Below are 22484 nucleotides of genomic sequence, written 5' to 3' on the forward strand. Positions count from 1 at the left end.
CTTGTGCCACTTTTGGCTAATTTGCGAAGATGGGGATGAGTGATCATGTCATGAAATTGATGAATGGACACTCACAAATATCCATGCCCAGGCCAGTATTTGAACCCGGGATATCTGGCGTCGTAGCGCGATGTGCTAACCACTCCGCCACGGGGGCCGACGGAGATTAATGAATGAACAATCAGAAACATATAGGCCTCCGGTGGCGTAATGGTAACGTCGTCGCTTTGTAATCAAGGAGTCCCTGTTCGATACCCGGTGGAGGTACATACTGTTCCGGATGCAACTTCAAACTGTAGGTCCGATCCTAATTAGGCTATCTGTGCATTAAAGTTGACTTAAAACAAAAAAACAAAAAAACTCAAACATGCATATAGGGACGACACAACACAAGCCGCGCAGAGGAGTATACTGGCTGTGACTCCAGACGCCAGAGCCTCGCTAGACTGCAAATGCAGTCGAGGGTGTACTACGTGGAAGGGAGGTTTGTTTGTTTGAGTTTTGGTTATATGTCCGGGATATCAACCACTTGGGTATCGAACCCTGGAGACCTTGATTACAAGGCGACGGCGTAAACACTACGCCATCGGCGAGGCCGGAAGGAAGGTTGTCATATTTTATTTTATTTATTTATTTATTTCGAACACACAGGCATATGCCCAATTATAGTGTTCACAGAGTAAACAAGAAAGTAATACAAAATACAAAAATAATATTACATGAAGTGAGAAATATGGCATTTCAATCTACAACATACTTATAAATATGACTGATTTCATATATTGCTTGAATTAATAGAGTTTATGTAATATTTGTATACAAGTTATACAAGTTATACATGTAAATAGTAGTAGTGTAATAGAGATATTGAGTAATACGTTGCACATATAAGAGCCACAATGATGAAGATACGACTGTGAAATTGAAACAGTATTTTATATTAAATAAGGTTAAACAAAAATATAGATAATGTTTAATTTAGGGTGAGATTATGAACATAACAATCTTAATTGTGTCCTGTTTGTATAGGCTACAGTGTCCAGAAAATACAATGACTTTTAAATCTGAAAAGATCGATACTAGTGTTATTACTAGACACTGAGTTGAACAACTTGCATATTCTCCTCAGGGGTTCCATTTCAACCATCTTGGTTCTTCCATGCGAGATTTTAAAGAGATTATTTCTGGGTCTTAAAATAGCGTTTGGAACATAAAAGTTTAATTGTGAGAGTAGAGCTGGAGAATCTACTTTTCCGTTGACAAGTTTGGATAAGAAAGTCAGTCACCCCTCACAATTGTTCTGGATATTGTTGCAGGGCAGGAAGGCACTACTTTTGATACACCCGTAGCTGCAGGTCAACCATGGACGTTTCATTAAGTTCAATCTGAAAGAATCGCATTTCCGTTGTCAAAAAGCATTCTTATCCATATCATTTCCGCCGCATGAACACGTTACGTTATCAGCCCTTCCCAGTAACTCTTGCCTGACTCTTTATGTCCTTTTCGACTTGAGCTGAAGATTTACAAGGTCCTGTCAAACCCCCGTACGTGGGTCTCACGGTCCGCTGGGCTCATTTACGGGAAAAATCAGAATTAACAAAAATTCTTTTTTTTTTCCTTTGTATGTTCCTCGTCCCCACCCCACCCGACACGGATGACAACGCCAAGAACTGGAGCGGTGCAATCATATTCCATGGAGTCCGGTTGTGGTCAGTGAATATGAAATTGAATCGTGTGAGGAGCACGCGTTCACATTCATTTGAAGTGGGCGTCGTTCTTTTCTTGGCCCCTTTTGTTCATGCGATTTTTCCATTTTTCTTATTTCCTGTCCTTCTTATTTGTAACGTTGTTCCATTTATTGGTTTCAGCCTCGTTATGAATATGGTAAATTTTCGTTGAGCCCAACTAAGGGAAGAACAATAGGTATAGCATAGCCGTTGTGATTTCCGGCGTAGACCGACTCCTTTCACCTAAGCTGTTGCGTCACTGGGAGGAAATAGGCGTGATTGGTCACTTGCAGGGTTTCCTTTCCCACGCGTCACAGCAGGCGCTCGAAACAGCCAATCAGGCGAACTTGTTCTTGAAAACTGCCCGCGCTCTTATGCTATTGGAGGCCGGGAATAACGCTGTCAGTAGTATAGAACGTATGATAAATCCAATAGGAATTAATACAAATACAACTTAGCATGCAATGTTAACTTTTAAGTGCTTTCAACTATACTTAGAGTAAAGTAGACAAATATGGAATAGCATTTTTGTTTTGGGTCATAACTAGTAAATGCAAGAAGTATAAAAGGAAGATTTTGCTCTGACGGAGACTTGTTGGGTTAAGGAAAAGATAGACACACAGCAGAAAAGTAAAGTAAAAAAGGACAAGTGTCGACAAATATGGAATACCTGGTGATATACTATATAAAACATAAAATGTAAGACCTAAATGTTATATTTGTGCACCAAAATAAGGAGAAATACTGTATATTGACAAACTAATACAATTGTAAACAGTGGTGGCGATTGGGGGTGAGGGGGCCTCGCCACTTTTTCCCCCACACTATGCTAAACCTTTTCTACAAAGGGAAATATACTGTCTTTGGCCCCTTGCCCCCCCCCCCCCGATTTTGGAACCCAATCGCCGCCACTGATTGCGAACCATCCTTGATTCAATTCTACACTAGCACTAGATAATGGATAATGCACAATTAACATTGCATGCTACCGTAGAACCATTGCCACTATCATTAAGATAATTATTAAATATGACTCTACAATGAAAAAGCACCAACCGAAATGGAGGAATAATGAATATAGAATTCTGTGAAGCTAGGAAATGGGTTCCGGAACTTCATCCGTTATTCGAAGGTTCCAGGCGAGATTACCCATAAACTAGACATGAAAGGGGCTAGAAAGAGTTGTGATTAACTTGGACCAGTTATCCAAGTGCTATTTAAGATCTTTATGGAATCGGCATGTTTTATGAGACGGTTCCAATCTAGTAATCACATAATTGAATATATTTCTTCATAGTGAAGGTCATCACGAATGAATTTAATGGACTGGATTTTAGCTGCACCAAGGCCCCCATTTTTCGTAACATTTATCCCATGACCAAAAAGCTTCCGTGTAAAGTGAGAAATGTTATGGCATATTTCATAGCATTTCTCAAGGATAGGCTCGTTCCGTATCATTTTTCCTAGCGTAACCAATCAGAAGCGACCTCTAGGTCACGAGTGCAGTTGTAATGGCGGCCGCGTGAGAAGTAAACATGCATCGCTTCACATTTTTAAAAGACTATAACTATTCAACCGAAAGGAATAACGTTTCGTAGTAAATGGTTTTAGGTACAATAGAATGGCGCTGCTTAAATACATACTTCATAGCGTTTACTGTACACGTATGGAAGAATATTTTAGTTGTTTCAATTGTAAACATCGTTCACTCACCATAGATGGTGAACTATACATTGTAATCGCAAAAGCTAAACGAAATGTTCCATGAAATGCTTCCGGGTAAAGTACTATCTGCTTTAAGATTTTTGGAAACATTTACATAGCATTTATGCTAGCAAAAAATTTAAAGGGAATGCTTTCGTGTAAAGACGGTGTAAGTCAGTAGGATACTCCTCATGAGACTCCGAGTTATTTACGGATAGAACTAAACCCGCTCTAATGTGGCAAAACCGCAAACTTTGCCTAGTGTCGTGTCTACGAATGTAGTTTATTACATCTTCCTACACTCTGTCTCTGGAATCTGTGTAGCAAGGCCACCCATAACGGCAGAGAAGGAAAGAAAGCGAGTGGGCTGAGATGCTGCAGCCGCGTTTTCCCCTCCATGCATTCACTTCCCCTTTCACACGTTCATTGGTCGAGCACTCGGAAGACACTACTTGCGCTTGCTCCAGACATTCCCGGGACAGAGTGTAAATTTTTGTATAATCCAAAACAACTTTATTTTGCAATAAGATAATTTTATGTATATTAATAGACTCTTTGTTTTTGTTTTCAGGGAAATTCTTAAAGAACCTCTTACCTTCCTTCTCGGCAGTGAAAGCAAAAGCTGTCGAATTTGGAATGTTCGGCTACGCACTACTAACCATTGTTGCCCTGAAGACATTGTTTCTTGGAAAATTCGCGCTCTTCTACGCCATCGCTGATTGGTGGAAGAAGAGGAACCGCTCCTCCCACTCGAACTACAAGAGGCCACTATACTACTACATGAAACAACCATCACATCGTAACGTCATATACCGAAGGCCAAATCCTTACTATCTGCAAGGCATGATTAAGTACGAACTACCAAAAGAACAGCAAGAAACAATGGGGCCAGTCTGGCACCCCTACAGCATGGACAGCGGGTACTATGTCGCCGAACAGCCTGGAAGCAGCTACTACGCGACCGACCCGTACGCCCCAGCAACCAATCACCAGTACAACAATGCACAGCCAACCACGCAGGCGCAAGGCGGGTACGAGATAACGGAGAGTAGTAGTGAAGAGAACGGAACGGCGCAACTCAGTACTCCGTATCAGACTGACGGCTCCCAGACCACTGCTCCTTATTACAAAGGAACGCCGTACGTTGAGGATAATTACTACCAGCAAGCCGATGGTAGCGGGTTGCGGAACATCTACATCAGGCCTCCTATGAAAGGCGGGCTGCATGTTATAAACCCGCCGAAAATTCTTACGCAGAATCGAAGAGGTAAGTTTGCAATTGTTGCTTATTGATTTGACCAAACAGGTGTTTATGTGATAGTAAAGTTTGTTACTTTTAAATAGGCGGTTCAAGGTAACCTTCTTCTGCTTCCCGCCCGCTAAGAATCAGCAACTTGTAAAAGTTGTTATTTTATCTCTACCTTCACCTCAGCGTTGCCAGTCTCCAACCAACAGTCTGGTAGAATTCTTAGAATCCGTGATTGTGAGTTTTAATCTAAAAGCTCTTAATTAGCTCAATTATAATTCAGATAGTGACAAACAGTGCTTACGTTTCATCAGCTTTCGTGGTGATTGTTTACTTAAATTCTAAAAGACTACGGCAATAATTCTGGATCTTTTCCAGTGACTTGTTTCAGTGTCCACTCTGCTCGTTTTAGAAATCTCATTAAATATTCTTCAACGACAAATTTCATAATTATTGCATATTCCAGTGTAATGCAATTCATCATTTAACTATGTATACACAATTTAGGCAAAACAAAGATAGGCGGATGTAGTGAGAATCACTTCTATGCTACTGGTAACATTGCAACCAGGTCACTGCGTTCCGAGGAGAAGTAGACAGAAGGAAGGCAATTGGTTGATGTTGGGGCTAGAAGCTTCGCCTTGAGCCGCCTCTACACGTGTAGAAGGAAAAATGTAATAATAACATGAATATGGAATATATGTCTAAAATTGTATTAAAAATGGAAATTATATGTAAAATATTTGCTACATATGTTAATTGCAAATGATTGGAGCGGTTTCATGATGTTACTGTACGTGTATAATTGAACGCATCATTAAGTAACTTTACAGTTCTGCAGGGGAACTCAACAAGTTTTGTGAAATATTACAAGTGTTCGACATGTCCCCCGTTTGTGATTCTGCAAACACAAACTCTATAAACAATTTTTTCCCAAACGCGATGTAGCATATGCTCAACGATGCCATAGGGGTTTTCTGTTCCCCAGATTCGCACACTGTTCACTGTGTCACCAACACAAAATGCAGCTTCATCACTGAACAGAAGTTTCTCGCAAATGTCACCATGCTCTTCCATAAGCTCTTGAAATCGTGTACAAAACTCAAAGTAAAAGACTTTGTCCTAGTGTTTTAGTGATTTCAGAAACTGCAAAAGGTATGGCTTCTGCTTCAGCCGTTGCTGGAAGGTCTTCCATAAGGTCACTTGTGGAAAATCCAATTCCTTGCTTGCTCTCCGCGTTGACATTTTTGGGCTACGCACGAAACTGGCCTGTACACGCTCAACTATTTCTTCAGGCAGTGGAGGACGACACGGTGATTTTCCCTTACAGAGGCATCCTGTAGCTGTGAACTGTTCCCACCATCGCCGTATGGAGTTTACACTGGGTGGATCTTTACTGAACTTCGTTCTAAATCGTCGTTGAATCGCTGTCACTGAGCGACTTGCATGAAATTCGAGGAAAGCGTAAGCTTTCTCGCTGTTTGTTGCGCTCTATAGGCAAGAGACGGAAACGTACAACACATGCAACAGGAAACAAAACTTTGTGAGATACTTGTCCTCTAACATCAGATTCGAACAAATTACATCTAATATTATAGTTACAAATAATATTTGAAACAGCTTCAATCATTTGTAGACACCCTATATGTGTATCTAAAAATATGGAAAGTAAAAATAGCAATTTTCAAGCTTACATGCCACGATTTGCTAAGATTCGCAATGTTATTACAAAATAACATTGATTTTAGCATAATATAAATATGTGCATTTTCGTTCCCTGTTCATGATCAGGCATTATAATCTACATATATAAATGGATTTCAAAATGGCTTACTTTATTTTTGTCAAGGGCTCGGATTTCCATACTATGTGAGGCTGCCAATTAGCCAATAGGCCGGCACTAATCAACTTTTAGCACGCATTAATAGGTGCGTTTCCAAATTATTTTGTTCTCTCTTATGTTATTTAACAGCCCACCTTTTTTATATTTGTTAAATATGTATTTGTGAGAACCAAATATGGTTCTCACAAATACATATCTAGCATACATAAATGTACATAGGCTGCAGACTATGTGAAAATCGAAATGATGCCTATTTGATGTTAAAGCCAAGATATGGTTGTTGTGTCGAATTCTATTGTACTATGCCCAAAAACGAAAACTAGTAATTATAGATTGGTTGAAAATTAAAAATTGTAACTTTGTAGTAATTTACTAATGGCACTTAGTCAAATTACATGCAACTGAATCTGATTTCCTGAATCATTTTTCGTTTCAGGATCTAACGACGGGTCCAAGGTCTTGCATTTCAAACTTATTCCGGTTCAATGGCCACATAAACATTACGAGTGACGTACAAATGAACGAATTCCAGGTCCTGAATAAACAGTAATCATTCATTAATATGCACAGAAGTGTATATCCTTGCGGAATGCAAAATGTTATAAGTAGGGCTAGGATTTTGATGACCTTAAAATTGCCAAAAAATGACCTTTAAAAATTCATTTATGACCTAATACATGCAAGAAAATGCCCTATAAACTTAGAAAAATGACCTAAAACTTCTGAAGGATTTGTAGAACAAATTTATAAACTACCAAGAGAAATTCAAATTACAAATTAACGTTACGGTATCTGTCACATGTTCATTGCGAATGGTAGCACAAGTAAGAAAATTCACTTTTTGTCATCTTTTACACTTTAAGAAATGAGTTGCAAACACAAGAGGAGCGTACTTGAAATGAACAATATCACTTGCTGTTAAGTCACTTTCAATTCCATGGAGTGCATTGTTTCCCTGACAAAATGTCCGATACAGAGCACAAAAGTCAATGATAAAATGCATACACAAGAAAACTATCTGCAGGAAATGAACTCAATGAACCTACATGTACACTGGTGTTGCTGTCCACTTCAATCTTAAAAGAATATGTTCTATCCCCGTGCTGTCTAAGTACACATGCACGTGCAACAACGCAATAATACCGGCCTTCAAAGGCATGACAACTAAAAAGGAATTTTGAACAATAATCCGTTCGGCGACGTTAAACAACAGCTTGTATCAAAAATTCTGCACAGAATTTCTTTGTTTCTTCAAACACAGTCATTCAGAACTGCGCTGAAGGCAATGAGACGAGAGTCGGGAACCTCTCTCCTTCAAAGGGTTACATTTGCATGTAAAATGCTCTTTCTTTCACCAAAATGTAGAAAAATGCATAATATGACTTTTAAATGGCCGAAAAATGACTTAAACTGTTTAAAAAGTTTAAAAAATGACCTTTACTCCAGAAAGGGTAAGAAAATGCAAAAAAAATGACCTAAGAAAGGCATCCCAATTTATTCACTTACGTGTAAAACACGTTCCTATATATACTTATGCAACGTTTCTGCCTTACTAAAAAAAGATACATTTGCATCAAAATCCTAGCCCAAGTTATAAGTATTCTGGTCAACACAATTCATAGACTAAGCAGAACTTTTTTTGTGGTAAGAACTCACTCAAGATATTTCTAACTTTCCTAACTGAAATGGGTTTGGATAATAAGTAAAATGTGTTGTAATAATATTTTGTCATGGTTAGCACCAATACACTAAGAAATGTAATATCTAATTACATTCTTTATACACAGTGTGTCCGAAAATTCTCCGTACCCCTATATTATATTACGTAGTCCAGATATATATGACATTTATTTATTATAACATACATATTTATCTATTTACATTATAACATACTTGCGAGCGAACAAAATCAACAAGAAGAAGTTACAACAACAATATAAAAATACGAATGTACATTATGGTGATTCGGCCCATGTCTAAACTTTCTAATAATATTGAACACCTACTATCCGTGACAAAAATATTGAGCCCTCTATTTACGTGCTTGTAAAATTGCATTCCGTAGGTGGAAAAAAGTCAAATATACCGCATTGGAAAGCTTCAAGTGTTTATTTTTTAATAAGTGTCATCTGAAAATTATTCTTCATTGCATTTTCTTATTATAATGAAAAATTTACTAAAAAGTGTACTTTTTCCTTCCATTTTGCAAATACGGGAAACTTAACATCATACATTTCATAATCAACTATTGATATAAAATTGAGATTTTTTGTACTTAAAGACTGATTATTTTTGCACCTCTGTGAAAAAAGTCAAATGAAGATCTTAACTAGATTCTTCAAAAATTGAAATTTTAGGCAAACCTGCAATCTTGAAATGCACAATTGCAAATTTAATGAAATTGTAAAAAGCCATTCATATGACATATTTGATCCAAATCCAGAAATTTAACGTGTGTATCTCAAGTATGACCACAGATATAAATTATTATTGACTACTCCAAATATGGAAAACGCGTGGATGACGTATGGCGAGATGCGGCCAATCTCAGACTCCGCTGGCTGCAGGTGACTTGCACAGCGTTGCCGCCTCGCTATAGGGTCTGCGGGAATATTGGAAGTGCGTTCCGTTGGTCCGATCCAAAGCATTGTAGCAGTGTTAAATAATGAATAAACAATTTGTCATATTAGGAATGAAAGACATTTTCTTTGTATTTAGTTTTTGTTACATTTTCTAGGTTTTTTCCAAACTTTATACGAACGTCATTTTCTCCGTATATGTATAATTTTATGTCGCTCATTTCAACAGAGTAAGTGCAACGAAGAGCACGACTTGATGAAGGCGATAAAAGATCTTAACAAATATTCGAACCCGTGACTTCTGGCTACGCAGTCTCCTCTGTATAAAAAAATAACGTGCCTGTGATGTATAGCAACTTCATAACAAAAGAAAACAGGAAAGAAAAAGTGCATGTAAGGGATCTTATGCAAGTTCAGGCAATAATTCATCGTAGGAACACAAGAGTGATAAAATAAAATTTGCATTCGTCAATTACAGTATCTGAACAATGCTTCCCTCTGCACAACAATTCGCTTTGTAACCAAAATTTTCGGCTTACTTTCCGTGTCAAAGCTGCTGGCTGAACGCAAAGTTTAAAGGGCTGCCGGCGGCGTTTGGCAACAAAGCGCACTTCGTCTTAGCAACGAGAAGGAAAACGCGCGAGCTGGTTGCCAAGAAAAACAATTCTGTCTGTCGTTTTCAATTCGCAGAATATGAAAAGATAAGGCATGGAAATTTGATTTTTATTCCATGCTCATCATTTGGATATGCTTTGCATCGCCATTGGGCTAACCGTTACCGAGATTGCAACACTGGTAGTAAACATTAATTGTGGCTGTTCCACAAATTATAGCAACATTGTATGTGGCTGAGATATTTCCACATAAACAAGCTTCAATCACAAGAAATGTCATATTTTTACGACTGGTTTACAAGAAGCTACACAAAATTGAATTCGACTTACATAAAAAACACACGAAAAAACTACACCTTTATGAACATTTTTGTTTAAATAGAGAACACACAGACTTAAAATCAATTTGTCTTGCTTTTGTCAAAAAGCAGATACTTCTGGCTTTCCAATGAGATATATTTGACTTCTTTCCCCCCACGGAGTACAATTTTACAAGCACGTAAACAGAGTCACGGATAGTAGTCATTAACGTCCTAGGGCTTCTAATCAACAGGAGTATAAAGCGAATGTAAAGCTAAATATTAAATAATACAATACATACATTTACAATAAAGTCGCAACATGATACATGACACACTATATATACAGAAATGTACTGTTACAACCCGTACCACATATTCAAGTGTGCATGTATTTTATGAACAAAGCATACACATCATTATGAGTAACAATTAAAGACATTGTTGAGAATATTTTTTTCTAATCAAAACGCGTCTCAAAATTCTAAATGTCTATCTAACATGTTAATATTTATTGAATTTTAACCTAAAAGGTTAAGGTTTCGTGGTAAATTTCTGTTTGGAGTAGGCTATTAATTTGTATGGTAACACAAAAATATTTCCTGGGGACGATTTGTGATATGTACAAGAGGAAAATGAATCTACGTGGAGTATTATCATCTAGGAAATAACAATCGATGGTAGATGGGTATTGTTGTAGGTTTGCAATTTGGAATGATTTAATATATATTTTTCATATTTTGATACCAAAGAACTTTGTAATTCATGTATTAATTTTAAATCTGTAAGGTCAAGGTAAACCATGTTGGGACAATAGGGTTAACACAATGGATTGTGAGGGGTAAGCTATGATAATGAATGCCATGTAGGTGATATTGATAGGTCTCTTATGAATTATACTAATTTATTTGTAATGATGTTAGATATTTATTTGAATGTAGCCTTGTAATTATAATAAATAAAAGCATATTAACAAAATAATTGGTTGATTAATTATATTTCAGTTTCGATAATTATTTTATTGGGTCATGTGTATACTAAGCTTTATTACGTCACTACTGTACTAAAGAGAAACAAATAACTACTTTGCAACCACTCCCTTTTTCTGCACCAATCCAATGAATTTTTATAACAAGACCTGTGTATAAACTCTTTGTTTATATGACGTCGTCATTGGTAGGTCATTAATCGCTAAACGATATCACATTTTTGCGTTTGTAACGCTGATATTATGTTACGATCAAGACCTACCAGTGATGACGTAACATGTAAACAAAGTGTATCTGCGCCGGCCTTATTACAAGTGAACTGCCACTTTTTCTAAAATTACTATGAAGCCAATCAGAAGCAATACAGTACCATCACTGTATTAAATTTGCATAATTGCCTACAATGTTGGTTACAGTAGTGTTAGATTTGATTCTAGTCATAGAGCTAGACCCATGACGAAACCAAAGGGACGAAGGGTGTACAACCCTTTATAGATCAAGGTTCGGGACAAAAATCTTCCCTAAGGATGGTCCTGGATTTCTATAAGTGTGTGTAGGGCCTCCCCGATGGCGCAGTGGTAGCGTCGTCGCCTTGTAGTCAAGGGGTCCCGGGTTCGATACCCGGTGGAGTCACAAGTGGTTCGGATCCAACTTTAAACTGTAGGTCCAGTCCCGATTAGCCTTACTGTGCATAAAGTGTACCTAAAACAACAAATCAATCGATCAATCTAGACGTGTGTGGTGTAAAAATTTCAATGAATCTATCCGGATCACAATGAAATCACAAGATAGAACAATTATCATGATACTAAACTGGCATGGTGTCAACTGTAAGAATGTTGACCTGGTTTGAAAAGAACCACGCAATCATCATTATCGTCAACTGATCTAATGTTGGTGAGGTCAGTGCTCGAAGGATATAAGGTTCGGATGACATCATTCTGACGTAAAATATGATGTTTTGTCACGATTTTCCTTCACGGTTTCTGCACAAAGCCCTAGGTTGCAACTTAACCCTGGCATTCAGTTCACGGAGCAGACAGAATGTAATCGTGCACTGATTCGCCTATATCTAATCAAGAGATTGTGATTTACAAAGATTGGATTAAGTAAGAAGAGTTATACCGTATGTAAAGGTTAAGTTACAATTCAAAGATAAATTAATTAATTAATTTGTATTTGAAGCAAGCCCTTCGAACACTTCAACGAAACATCCTAGTATTTCCCTTTATCCAAATCTATTTATAGCTTGATAAATTCAATGGAAACTCTGACGTCAAAAATCTCCATACATTAGTCACTTATTTATCTACATTCATTACTTTCTTTTCTGTTGTTATGATCAAAATGTATATAGAAACTTATACATCGTAATTTTACATTATCAATACTTTCATCATATTAATTCAACGCAAATATATCATCATGCATATTAAACACAGAATGAAACAATAAATAATAAATTTTAAAAAATGAGCATCTTCGGGTCAGTCAGATATTCATGTCCAGATATTATGAGAATAATTATATCAAGAAGACATTGATTGGGCAGGTCAGTGGCACGAACGGGAGAGGAAAGAAGAGTTTTCAGGATTCTTGTTGGGAAACCTGATGGTAAGAGACCTGTAGGAAGGCCAAGATGAAGATGGAGGGATAACGTTGAGATGGACCTAAAGGAAATCGGTAAGGATGGATTGATCTTGCCCAGGATAGGGGGACATGGAAGGCTTGTGTTGTTTGAGTCATAAACCTTCGAGTTTAAGAAGGCTAGAGAGTTAGTAAGTTAGATTGATTCTTATATCATGGGCATGTCAGCACATAGGCTATTTTTGCCGTCACACATACGGGGATAAAGCCCCTTAACCAGAACAGAACTGAGGATAGGGCTTTAACAAGAAAATAAAACATGCCTGTTAAAAACTTCCTAAATCGCTAAAACTAATACGGTTTAGACTACTAACAAGGACTAAACTATACCATCTCTGACGATAAAATTTCCATACGGTAGCTAAGGTTGTAAAGAGACACGCAAGGACAAGTACAGGACAACACGACCCACCTCGATGATTACAGAGCCACGTTGCCCTGCATGAAGCAACTACAGGGAAGTGAGATTGAGTTTTAGGTGCCTTACCAGAAGGTCACCCCTTTGACCCTGTTGTAATCCCAGGGCTGGGCACGTGTATCATTAGATCAATTTTAACGAAACTTGATGGATTGATTGATTTCATTGTTTTAAGTCCACTTTATGCACAGAAATGCTAATCGGTAGTGGATCTATAGTTTAAAGTAGGACTCGAAACACTGTGCCATGTGCCTCCACCCAGTGGTGGATCCAGCAGTTATAGTTGGGAGGGGCGAATTTCATTCGGGTACCTGACCACAATTGCATTGGTTTATATAAAAAATACATCCTACTATAAACAGGAACCACGTTAGCATCCATATTTCAGATTACAGAGTCATTTTCCAAAAATAAAGTTCCAGGGTTTGGAATAGATTGTTTGATTTCATTTTATTTTTGTTATTTAGCGTATTTTTTCTGCCACTTTTGGCTAATCGCAACGATATGGATGAGTGATGATATATGAAACTGATGAGAGGATACTCTCGAAGAACAAATCCCTGTCCGGGATTCGAACCCTGGACCTCTGGCTGGAATAAATGGTAATTATTGTATGTCGTTAATGTATCATAATTCCTCCCATTGTCACAGTAAACTGAATGAACAGATACAAGGAATAAAGTGAATAAACAAAGAAAACAAAATCCTATTCTCTCTAGGGGTGTCAGAGTCGATCCGCTTTGAGACATATTGCAGATTTATTCGGATCCAAATTTAAACTGTAGGTCCAGTTCCTATCATGAGTCGAAAGTGGATTTACATCAAACTTCAAAAATAATATTGTCGAGTATGTTAAACTTGGTGATAAAAGAAGGAACATTTGAGTCTTCAAAAGTATTAAGTATAATAATATATTCAAGTGCCTGGCAGTTGGGAGGGGCAATCGCCCCTATCGCCCTCCCCGTGGATCCGCGCCTGCCTCCACCGGGTATCGAACCCGGGGCCCCTTGATTACAAGGCGATGGTGTTACCACTATGCCATCGGGGAGGTCAATTTTAACAAAACAAGTGACGTTACATGCGCCACTATCCATCAGTTTGGTAGTATAGCTGTTGTCTTTCATGTGCCTGATCGAATATGCTGGATTGGCTATATAAAGTCAATTATATGTTAAGATAGTCTAATCGGGACTGGGCCTACAGTTTTAAAATGAGATCCACACCAATGTGATGAAAAAACTAAATATGCTGACCAAGGCAGTAATTTATTTTATTAAAAACATAAACTAAACGTAACGTTTCAACCTTCTAGCAAGGTCTTCTTCAGACTCTGTATCAAATACAAATGTTTGTATCAGAGTCTGAAGAAGACCTTGCTAGAAGGTTGAAACGTTACGTTTAGTTTATGTTTTTAATAAAATAAATTACTGCCTTGGTCAGCATATTTAGTTTTTTTCATATCATGGAAACAAGGCTTAATGCTGTTACCAATGTGATATATGCCTCCACCAAGAATCGAACCCTTAGTCCTTCGCTTACAAGCCGACAGTTTAACCATGTTGCATTGCCTTTAAAGCCACTAGAAAAAGAAGAGTCTTCTCCTCTTTACACCCTTGCATGTATAAACTGAAGATTAATGATGCGTAAAGGAAGATGATGTCAACATGAAGTGAAATTTTGAGAATGAGAGAATCAGCATTACATATTTTAATCACAGTATTTCTACTAGGTGACTTGTGATTTACTTGAAATTTGTTTTCGAGTTTCATGGAATATGGATTTCGTTGCATGTTCGCGTGGCAAACAAACAAATTCACTTTCCCTTGAAGGAAACCTTTATCTTGCCGATGTTTTCTTTACTCGTTGGATACACTTGAGTAGAAATTGATTCTGGTTTGATTTCAGGGGCGACGAGAGATTAGCACCAATCGCACACGCCATGAAAGAAAAGTTGCATTAATTACTTAGTAATGAACGCAAGGAAAACAAAACTCACTTTCACAATCCGTGACCTGAGAAATATTTAATAAAATGCGTGTGTTTGCAGTGGTTTACATAATGCTTGTACTCATGGGTGCACACAGAAGATTTGCTAAAGGGGATAAAAATCAAAAGATTAAGGTCTGCATTGTGATGTACTTATATTGCAAACAGTGTGACGTCATGTTCATGTATTATAGTAAAACGGAAGTGTTTTAATAGGAAGAGAGAAAAATCAAATAACCATACAGAGAGAGAATGAGTGAGAAAAATAAATAAACAAAAGAATCGAGATAAAGAGAAAGTTCGAAATTGAAGAAGTTCAGAAAGAAAAATAAAAGAAATAACCATAGAAAGAGATAATGAAAGAGGAAAATAGAAATAAACGAATAAGATTAATAAATATAAAAATAAATAAACGAAAGAATCAAGATAAAGATATATATATTGATTTAACGAAGTTCATAAAAAAAAAACATAAACGCGCGCGCGTGAGATATATGTATAGAGAGAGGCAGAAATAAAAGAAACGAGCGAGAGAGAGAGAAAGAGAGAGAGCAAGAAGAAGAGATAGAAATAACAAGTTTGAAAGAGAGAAAAATACAATAAACGAGAAAAGAAAACAGAAAACGGAAGATAATAAGTGTATTTTAAGACACAGGAAAGGAGATAAAAATGTAAAGAGATATAGAAAAATGGAGATATAAAAATAATACTGATATGAGAGAGAAATTAACAATAATTAGCAATTTTCCATATTCCAGTAACCTCCCCCCTCTCCTCCTTCGATTGTCACTGTGGGCGTCCATGTATGTGAAGCTGGTGAACTTCCATGACCAACCAAGATTCTTTGTGAGTAAGTTTCCGAATCGATTGCAGACAACAGCACGTGGAAACTCTTTCGTTCAGGTATTCGCCTTACAATAATGATCGAACTTCTTCAAATATGTTTCAATATCCTCGCTGTCTGGCTGAAAACTGATAAATATTTTCTGAAACATGCCGTGTTCGTCGCCAACCTTGACGTCGTGAATCGTGGGCTCAAACAACAAGCACCTCGACTTCCAACTTGAAATTCAATACCTTGTAAATACATTCAATGGCTAAAACTTTTTGCAACGCTATATGTATTTGATCAAATATTAACAAATAAAAATAACCGCGAGCAATAACTTCTATTGCAATTGCAATTCTCATCTCTGTTGTTTCCTGTTTCCTTGAAAACCTATAGCCACAGATGATCCTAAGTTAATTCGGTTGAATTAACAGTCATCATATATCAAGAAGACTTAGGTGGGCAGGCCATGTGGCACAAATGGGAGAGGAAAGAGGCGTTTACAGGATTCTTGTTGGGAAACCTGATGGTAAGAGACCTGTAGGAAGGCCAAGACGAAGATGGAGGGACAATGTTGAGATGGACCTAAAGGAAATCGGTATCGATGGAAAAGAGCATATAGATCTTGCTCAAGATAGAGACAGATGGAAGGCCTGTGTTGCTGCAGCCATGAACCTTCGGGTTTAAGAAGGCTAGAGAGTTAGTTCGTAAGCATATATCACTGTATAGCCTTATCTAGTATATATTTCACAGTCAACAGACGGGCCATGAGTTTCCCAGAAACTTCTATTCGGGATGTCCTCGCTTGTATTTATGGACACACACAGGAGGTTCACTGGCCCCCTTTTGGAATGCGGAAAAGTTCTAATTCTTCATTTTTTCTGTTATATTATTTTTTACGCCTTTCCCGTATCTTTACGTATTCTCTTATTCTTTACAAGCCTCGAAACCCCCCTCTCTCCTCTCAAAGCGATCTGACCTTTTTCTTTATTATTTCTTTCCATTCTTTCTACCTTTCTTACCTTCTCGTTTTCCTCTTTCGCGTTTCTCTTATCTATTTCTGTCCACTTATCTCTCTCTCTCTCTCACTCACTCCTTTATGCAAATGGTACCTGTTCTCTTCACTTGAGAAGTAAATTGCAATTACTGCACATAACGTAACGCACTGCAATTACGTACGATATCGACGTGACTTGCGCAAACGGAAGTCATTTTCTGCACCGCATGCTGAACCAGATGGTCAGGCCATGAAGAGTTGCAGGCTGTCACGTTGAGTCATAAAGTAATTTGAATACTTCTTGGGAAACATTTTTGTACGGCACACTTTTATGCGATACGATTCTCAGCACGTGCACGAGGTCTGTGTGCGAGTGCATTCCCAATATGATAGAGAATACATTTGGCGTGGGAACCGAGAGGAAAATGGTTACTTGCAAGGATTATTTAGAGGGTGTCCAGGGGGTCCGGACCCCCCGAAAGACTTACCAAGTACATAAATTAAATAATCAAAATATACTTGTTTGCATGGTTATTTATTTTCGCCGAACTTATTGGAAGGCAAGGAATTTGGCTCATACGGCTTTGAAAGACAGTTCCAAAGATTTATTTATACACTACTCCTTATGACAGTATACATAAAATATTAATCAGCAATTTTACTTTTCGTCAATTGGATCTAATTCCCGTTCTTTGTGTTTTTCAATAAACATTCAATTCCTTATCTATTTGACATTAATTTCCTTGCCAGGGTTGTTGTTTTTATACAAATTTTGGCGATCTTAATTACACGTAGGCTAGATAATGAATACGTCCTGTTATAGCTATATCTATTCTTTTAGCATCTTTTACCTATTCATATAATAATAACAATACAATATTAACTAATTTACATATTAAATTAATATACTCTTAATAGAGTAGTACAATGGTGTGACTTAAATGGCATGTAAATTAATTTAGATAAATGTAAACTATTGAGATGTTCCAGAAAAACAAATTGTATTGTTTCTCAATATGTTATTAAATCTTATAAGGTTTATATTTGTTCTAGTCATAAGGATTTGCGCATAATTATTGATTCTAAATTGCTATTTGATGAACATATAATAGAAGTTTGTAAAAAAGCTAAAAAGGTTTTAGGTTTCATATTTTTTAATTGGACTTCCTTTAATAGAATGGAAACTTTTAGATTCGTACTTATACATAGTTTTGGTACAACCATTAGTGGAATATGAAAGTGAACTATGGAAAGTAGCAGCAAACAGTCATACTGAGAAAATGGAATCAATTGAGAAATTATTTATAAGGTTACATTGTATGAAAATGAAGAAAAGTTATATATCACAAAATTCTATGGAGTGGTTGGAGATACTTAATTTAACAACCTTGAGCTCAAGAAGGAAATATAAAATTAACTTAATACAAAACACTTTGACAAATAGGATTGATAGTGAATACTTTATAAATACAATAGTATTTAACGTTCCAAAATACAAAACAAGAAAAGAATCATTATCAGTATGGTGGTAAATTTATTAAAATATTTATTGATGGTTTTAACTATGACTTCCCTTAAAATATTGTATATGGGTTTAAGATGAGATGTACTGTGGTATATATATATGTATATATTATATATATATATATATATATGTGTGTGTGTGTGTGTGTGTGTGTGTGTGTGTGTGTGTGTGTGTGTGTGTGTGTGTGTGTGCCAAATTTTCACACTTACAAACCATGGTGTGTGTGTGTGTGTGTGTGTGTGTGTACTTTTATATACTCTTTGTGACATAATGATGTATAAGGTTTCTTTTTTTAACTGTTCTCAGTACTTTAATATAAACAACTATTATTATTATTATTATTGAGCCACTTGGTCGGACCGCCTCCGAAATGTATTTCTAGATAAGTGTCTGGTTAATTGCAGAGCCGTAACTAAGGAGAGATAACCCTGGACGTCGATGCAAAGAGCAAGCAAAAATATTTTAAAAAAGTAGAAACAAGCGAACGTCGCGTCTGACGCCCTATTATATTAATTTGGTCAAGTTGCAAAGAAACAAATCAAGACATTCTCACTCGCAATAAGTTAAAAATAATAACAGGATATAAATAAGGAGAAAAGGGGAATTATCATTCAGAAATGACATAAGCGATTAATATACAAAAGTAAAGAAGTCGAATTGCAATTTCGATTTTGTGTTTATTACAGTTCCCACGAACTGAGAGTTTCGTGCGGCTTTTGGGTTGTTTTCCCCAGGTGTAGCGCCATTTCTTGGCAGCACCCAAGCACATTTGGAGGCGCATACATTGTAGCTCCAAGTTAAGGTTAGTGCCGGCAAGGCGGCGATCTTTAACTAACCCCTTTCTCTTTGTTTATTTGGAGGATCGATATTTACGTCAAAAGATATAAAGGGAAGCTCATTTAATGATCCACGGACAAAGAATAATCCAGATAGCAAGGATATAAAATGTTCCTTAGAAAAATCAAGGAACGAAACAAAAGATGTAAATAAAGAGTAACGAAAGGATGAGGAATAAAGATGTAAATATATAGAAGAAGGAATATTAGGGATTATAAGAAGAAGAAGCCTTATTAATTGCAAGAAGAAGGCAATTTAACTATTAAATACAAGGAGAAGAAGATTCATTAATCATAAGAAGAAGATGCCATATTAATTATAAGAAGAAGATGCCATATTGATCATAAGAAGAAGAGGCTATAAGAAGAAGATGACATATTGATTACAAGAAGAAGACGCCATATTAATTATAAGAAGAAGATGCCATACTAATTATAAGAAGAAGAAGCCATAAGAAGAAGATGCCATATTGATTATAAGAAGAAGAAGCCCGAAGAAGATTGGTTAGAATTAATAAAAAAAATAGAAGAAAATTACTGTATGAAAAGACTTCAAAAGTTATTTAATATTTGTACATAATTAATCAAGAATATAGTACGAATTATACCCTCAGTAGTGGGTTAAATTTGTTGTTTCTTTCCATATATTTGTAGCGTTAGTAACCCTGATCTGTGCCCAGAGGTATCTCATTGTCTCTCCCCTGTGCTAAGCTGGTAGATGTTTACGCGAGGACGTGGCATAACAAATGGCACTACATAAAAGTACCCAGTCCCCATCTGGCGCACTATGCTGGAAATCACCTGTCTCGGGTTGCTTAGTAGATTAATAATCCTTGTTAATTTCAGGTAAGTAAGAAATGTGTGTGTGTACACATACTTCCAATTAACGAATGTTCATATATTATACACATTTTGAAAACTCATTTAATTACGCTTTTTGATCATATAGTTACATTGTAAAAATGTTTATTGTGTCAAAGCAACTATAACTACTTTTATTGGAAACCGTGGTCCAAAGGCGAGTTCTTAAGGTGACCATTGGTTGATTTGGTTCATTTTACTTCGCTTTTCTGCCATTTTTGGCTAATTGCGAAGATGAAGATGACATGATGAAATTCATGAAGGAACACTCATAAAGAACATTCATGGCCAGGCGTGGATTCGAACGCGGGAACCCTGACGCTCTAGGGTCTATGCTAATCCCTCCGCCACAGAGGACGGCTATTCGTCGTTAATATATGGATGGGTTAAAGTTACAGTGGTGTAAGTCACTTTAAAAATAAAAAGACTTAGACACAGAAACTAGATCTATATAAGTCAATCTGTTAACAGAAAACATGAAGTAAATCAGAGATTGTCAACAGATGACAATTTAAGGTTTAGTGATAAAGGAAACAGCTGTTGTGTTGATCAGCAAAGTGCTGTGTGTCAGACATTTTTTTCTTTTTAAGAAAGTGACTTACACCACTGTAACCTTAACCCGTCCATATATAGGAGAGAGTTGCCGAAATTGGACCGTTGCCTAAGTTGGACCGCCTTTGTTTTTGCCTATAGACGAGTATTTGAAACAGGTTAGTTTTTCACTACTGGTTGGCGTTAGTGCCATGTACAAATGACTGAATGGTCAGTCAACTAGAGACGTTCGACGAAGTAGGAGTGCTGTTATTGTGTTTCCATTGTTCGTGTTGCAATTATTGTGCTTCGGACCTTAAGCTCTTGTGTAGACTAGGGGTAAGTGATCAAGTTCTGTAGTATATTATGAAAGTGACATTCATTAACCACTAACTACATGTGGGAAAACTATGGTTTAGTTGCGTATGTTCGTGTAGCGTCATTTTTTTTATTAACGGGGTACAATTGCTTAAGTTGGACCACCACTTGTTTCCCAAATTGGACCGGGGAAAGTATTGGCTGTGGACAAAGATGGAATTGCAAATCTCTATAGCAGCATACAATAATGGGGACTATGGCTTGAACGAGTGTAGTAGAAGGTATGGTTTGTTTGGTTTTACAGCTGACTGAATATTCAACGTGGATGAGTCAGGTTTCACAACAGTCCAGAAACGTCCACAAAAAAGTGTAGCAAAGAAAGGAAAATCACAGGTAGGTGCTGTTACAAGCTGCGAACGTGGAGTAAATACCACAATGGTGTGTGCAGTGAGTGATGCAGGTGTCTAGATACCGTAGACATACATACGTACATGCCTTTTGTGAGCGGTCCAACCTAACTAACCTGTGGTCTAAGTTAAGACACAAGTTGCCTATAATGGACCGATGTCACTACTTTCGTTTTTGTACCCTATTATATTGGTTCCTGCATTTTTTGTTGAAATACATATATGAAGTGAAAGCTTAATAATTGTGCTTCGCATACCTACAATTTCGTTCTTTTTCTGTGTCTTGTTTTTGATGCAGAAGCAAAATAGTACCAACTGGTCTAATTTCGGCAACTCTGCCCTAATGCACGCCAACAATCAAAAGTTTGAGATCAACAATTTTCTATAATAAATTTTAACAACAGGAATAAATATGTTTTCTTGAGCACAAGCAACATTTTCTAAGCATCAACATTTTCTAAGCAGTGGGCCACCTTTGGTACCCCTGTTCCCAAGGTGGCCCATACGTCACGGTTTTGAATTTTTTAAAAGTTACACGCAATTTTACAAAATATCCATTTGGTACACGTTGTCAATTCTCGGGTGTCCGAGAAGTGTTTGTATGAAAACAAAAATTAACTGTATCCGCTATATGCAACATAGACATGAAAAAATAGTACCAAAATGTTCGGAAACTATTCACGTTTTTTTTGTTTCAGATTTCTGTACCGTTGCAGTAGTGTAGCAGTGCCAGTGTCCAGCAAACCGGAAATGTACACAAATCAGAAAAAGGCTAAGTGTGTCCTGTGGTTTCACGAGAGCAGGTCACAAAAAACAGTGCAGAGACAGTTTCAAACATCGTGCGTATCTGGGGTAATGAGCCCCCTCATGAGGTGAGGAAGTCGACCATGGGCAACCCGAAGGTGAACGTTTGGTGCGCCCTGCTGCATGACAGAATAATCGAACCATTCTTTTTCTGTGAGGACATCGTAACATCTGGAGTGTATCTCGACATGTTGCAATTGTTTGCTGTTCCTCAATTGCTAGAATACCACCCAGATGTTATCTTTCAACAAGACGGTGCACCGCTACATTGGAGTCTGGAGGTTCGTTCCTACCTTGAACAGACATTTCCTGGAAAATGGATTG

At 37.2% G+C, this 22484-nt stretch overlaps 1 protein-coding gene across 2 annotated transcripts in view; it reads left to right on the forward strand.

The window, feature by feature from the left end:
• The window catches only part of LOC146003139 (uncharacterized), a 37564-nt gene that overhangs the window by 8306 nt on the left and 6774 nt on the right, over positions 1-22484 (forward strand). The window contains exons 2-3 of one of the 2 annotated variants that reach the window (XR_014443789.1): positions 4003-4698; positions 6957-7442. Coding sequence is in view for 1 of the 2 variants with exons in the window: in XM_083141319.1 (XP_082997445.1) it covers positions 4003-4698; positions 6957-7030 (770 nt within the window). In the remaining variant the exon portion in view is untranslated. Of the gene's footprint in view, positions 1-4002; positions 4699-6956; positions 7716-22484 lie in introns of those variants that run through there. The other variant, XM_083141319.1, reaches the window with a different exon arrangement.

This window comes from Lepisma saccharinum, chromosome 19 (assembly GCF_977018435.1).
Source record: "Lepisma saccharinum chromosome 19, izLepSacc3.1, whole genome shotgun sequence".
NCBI classification, from domain to species: Eukaryota; Metazoa; Arthropoda; class Insecta; order Zygentoma; family Lepismatidae; genus Lepisma; species Lepisma saccharinum.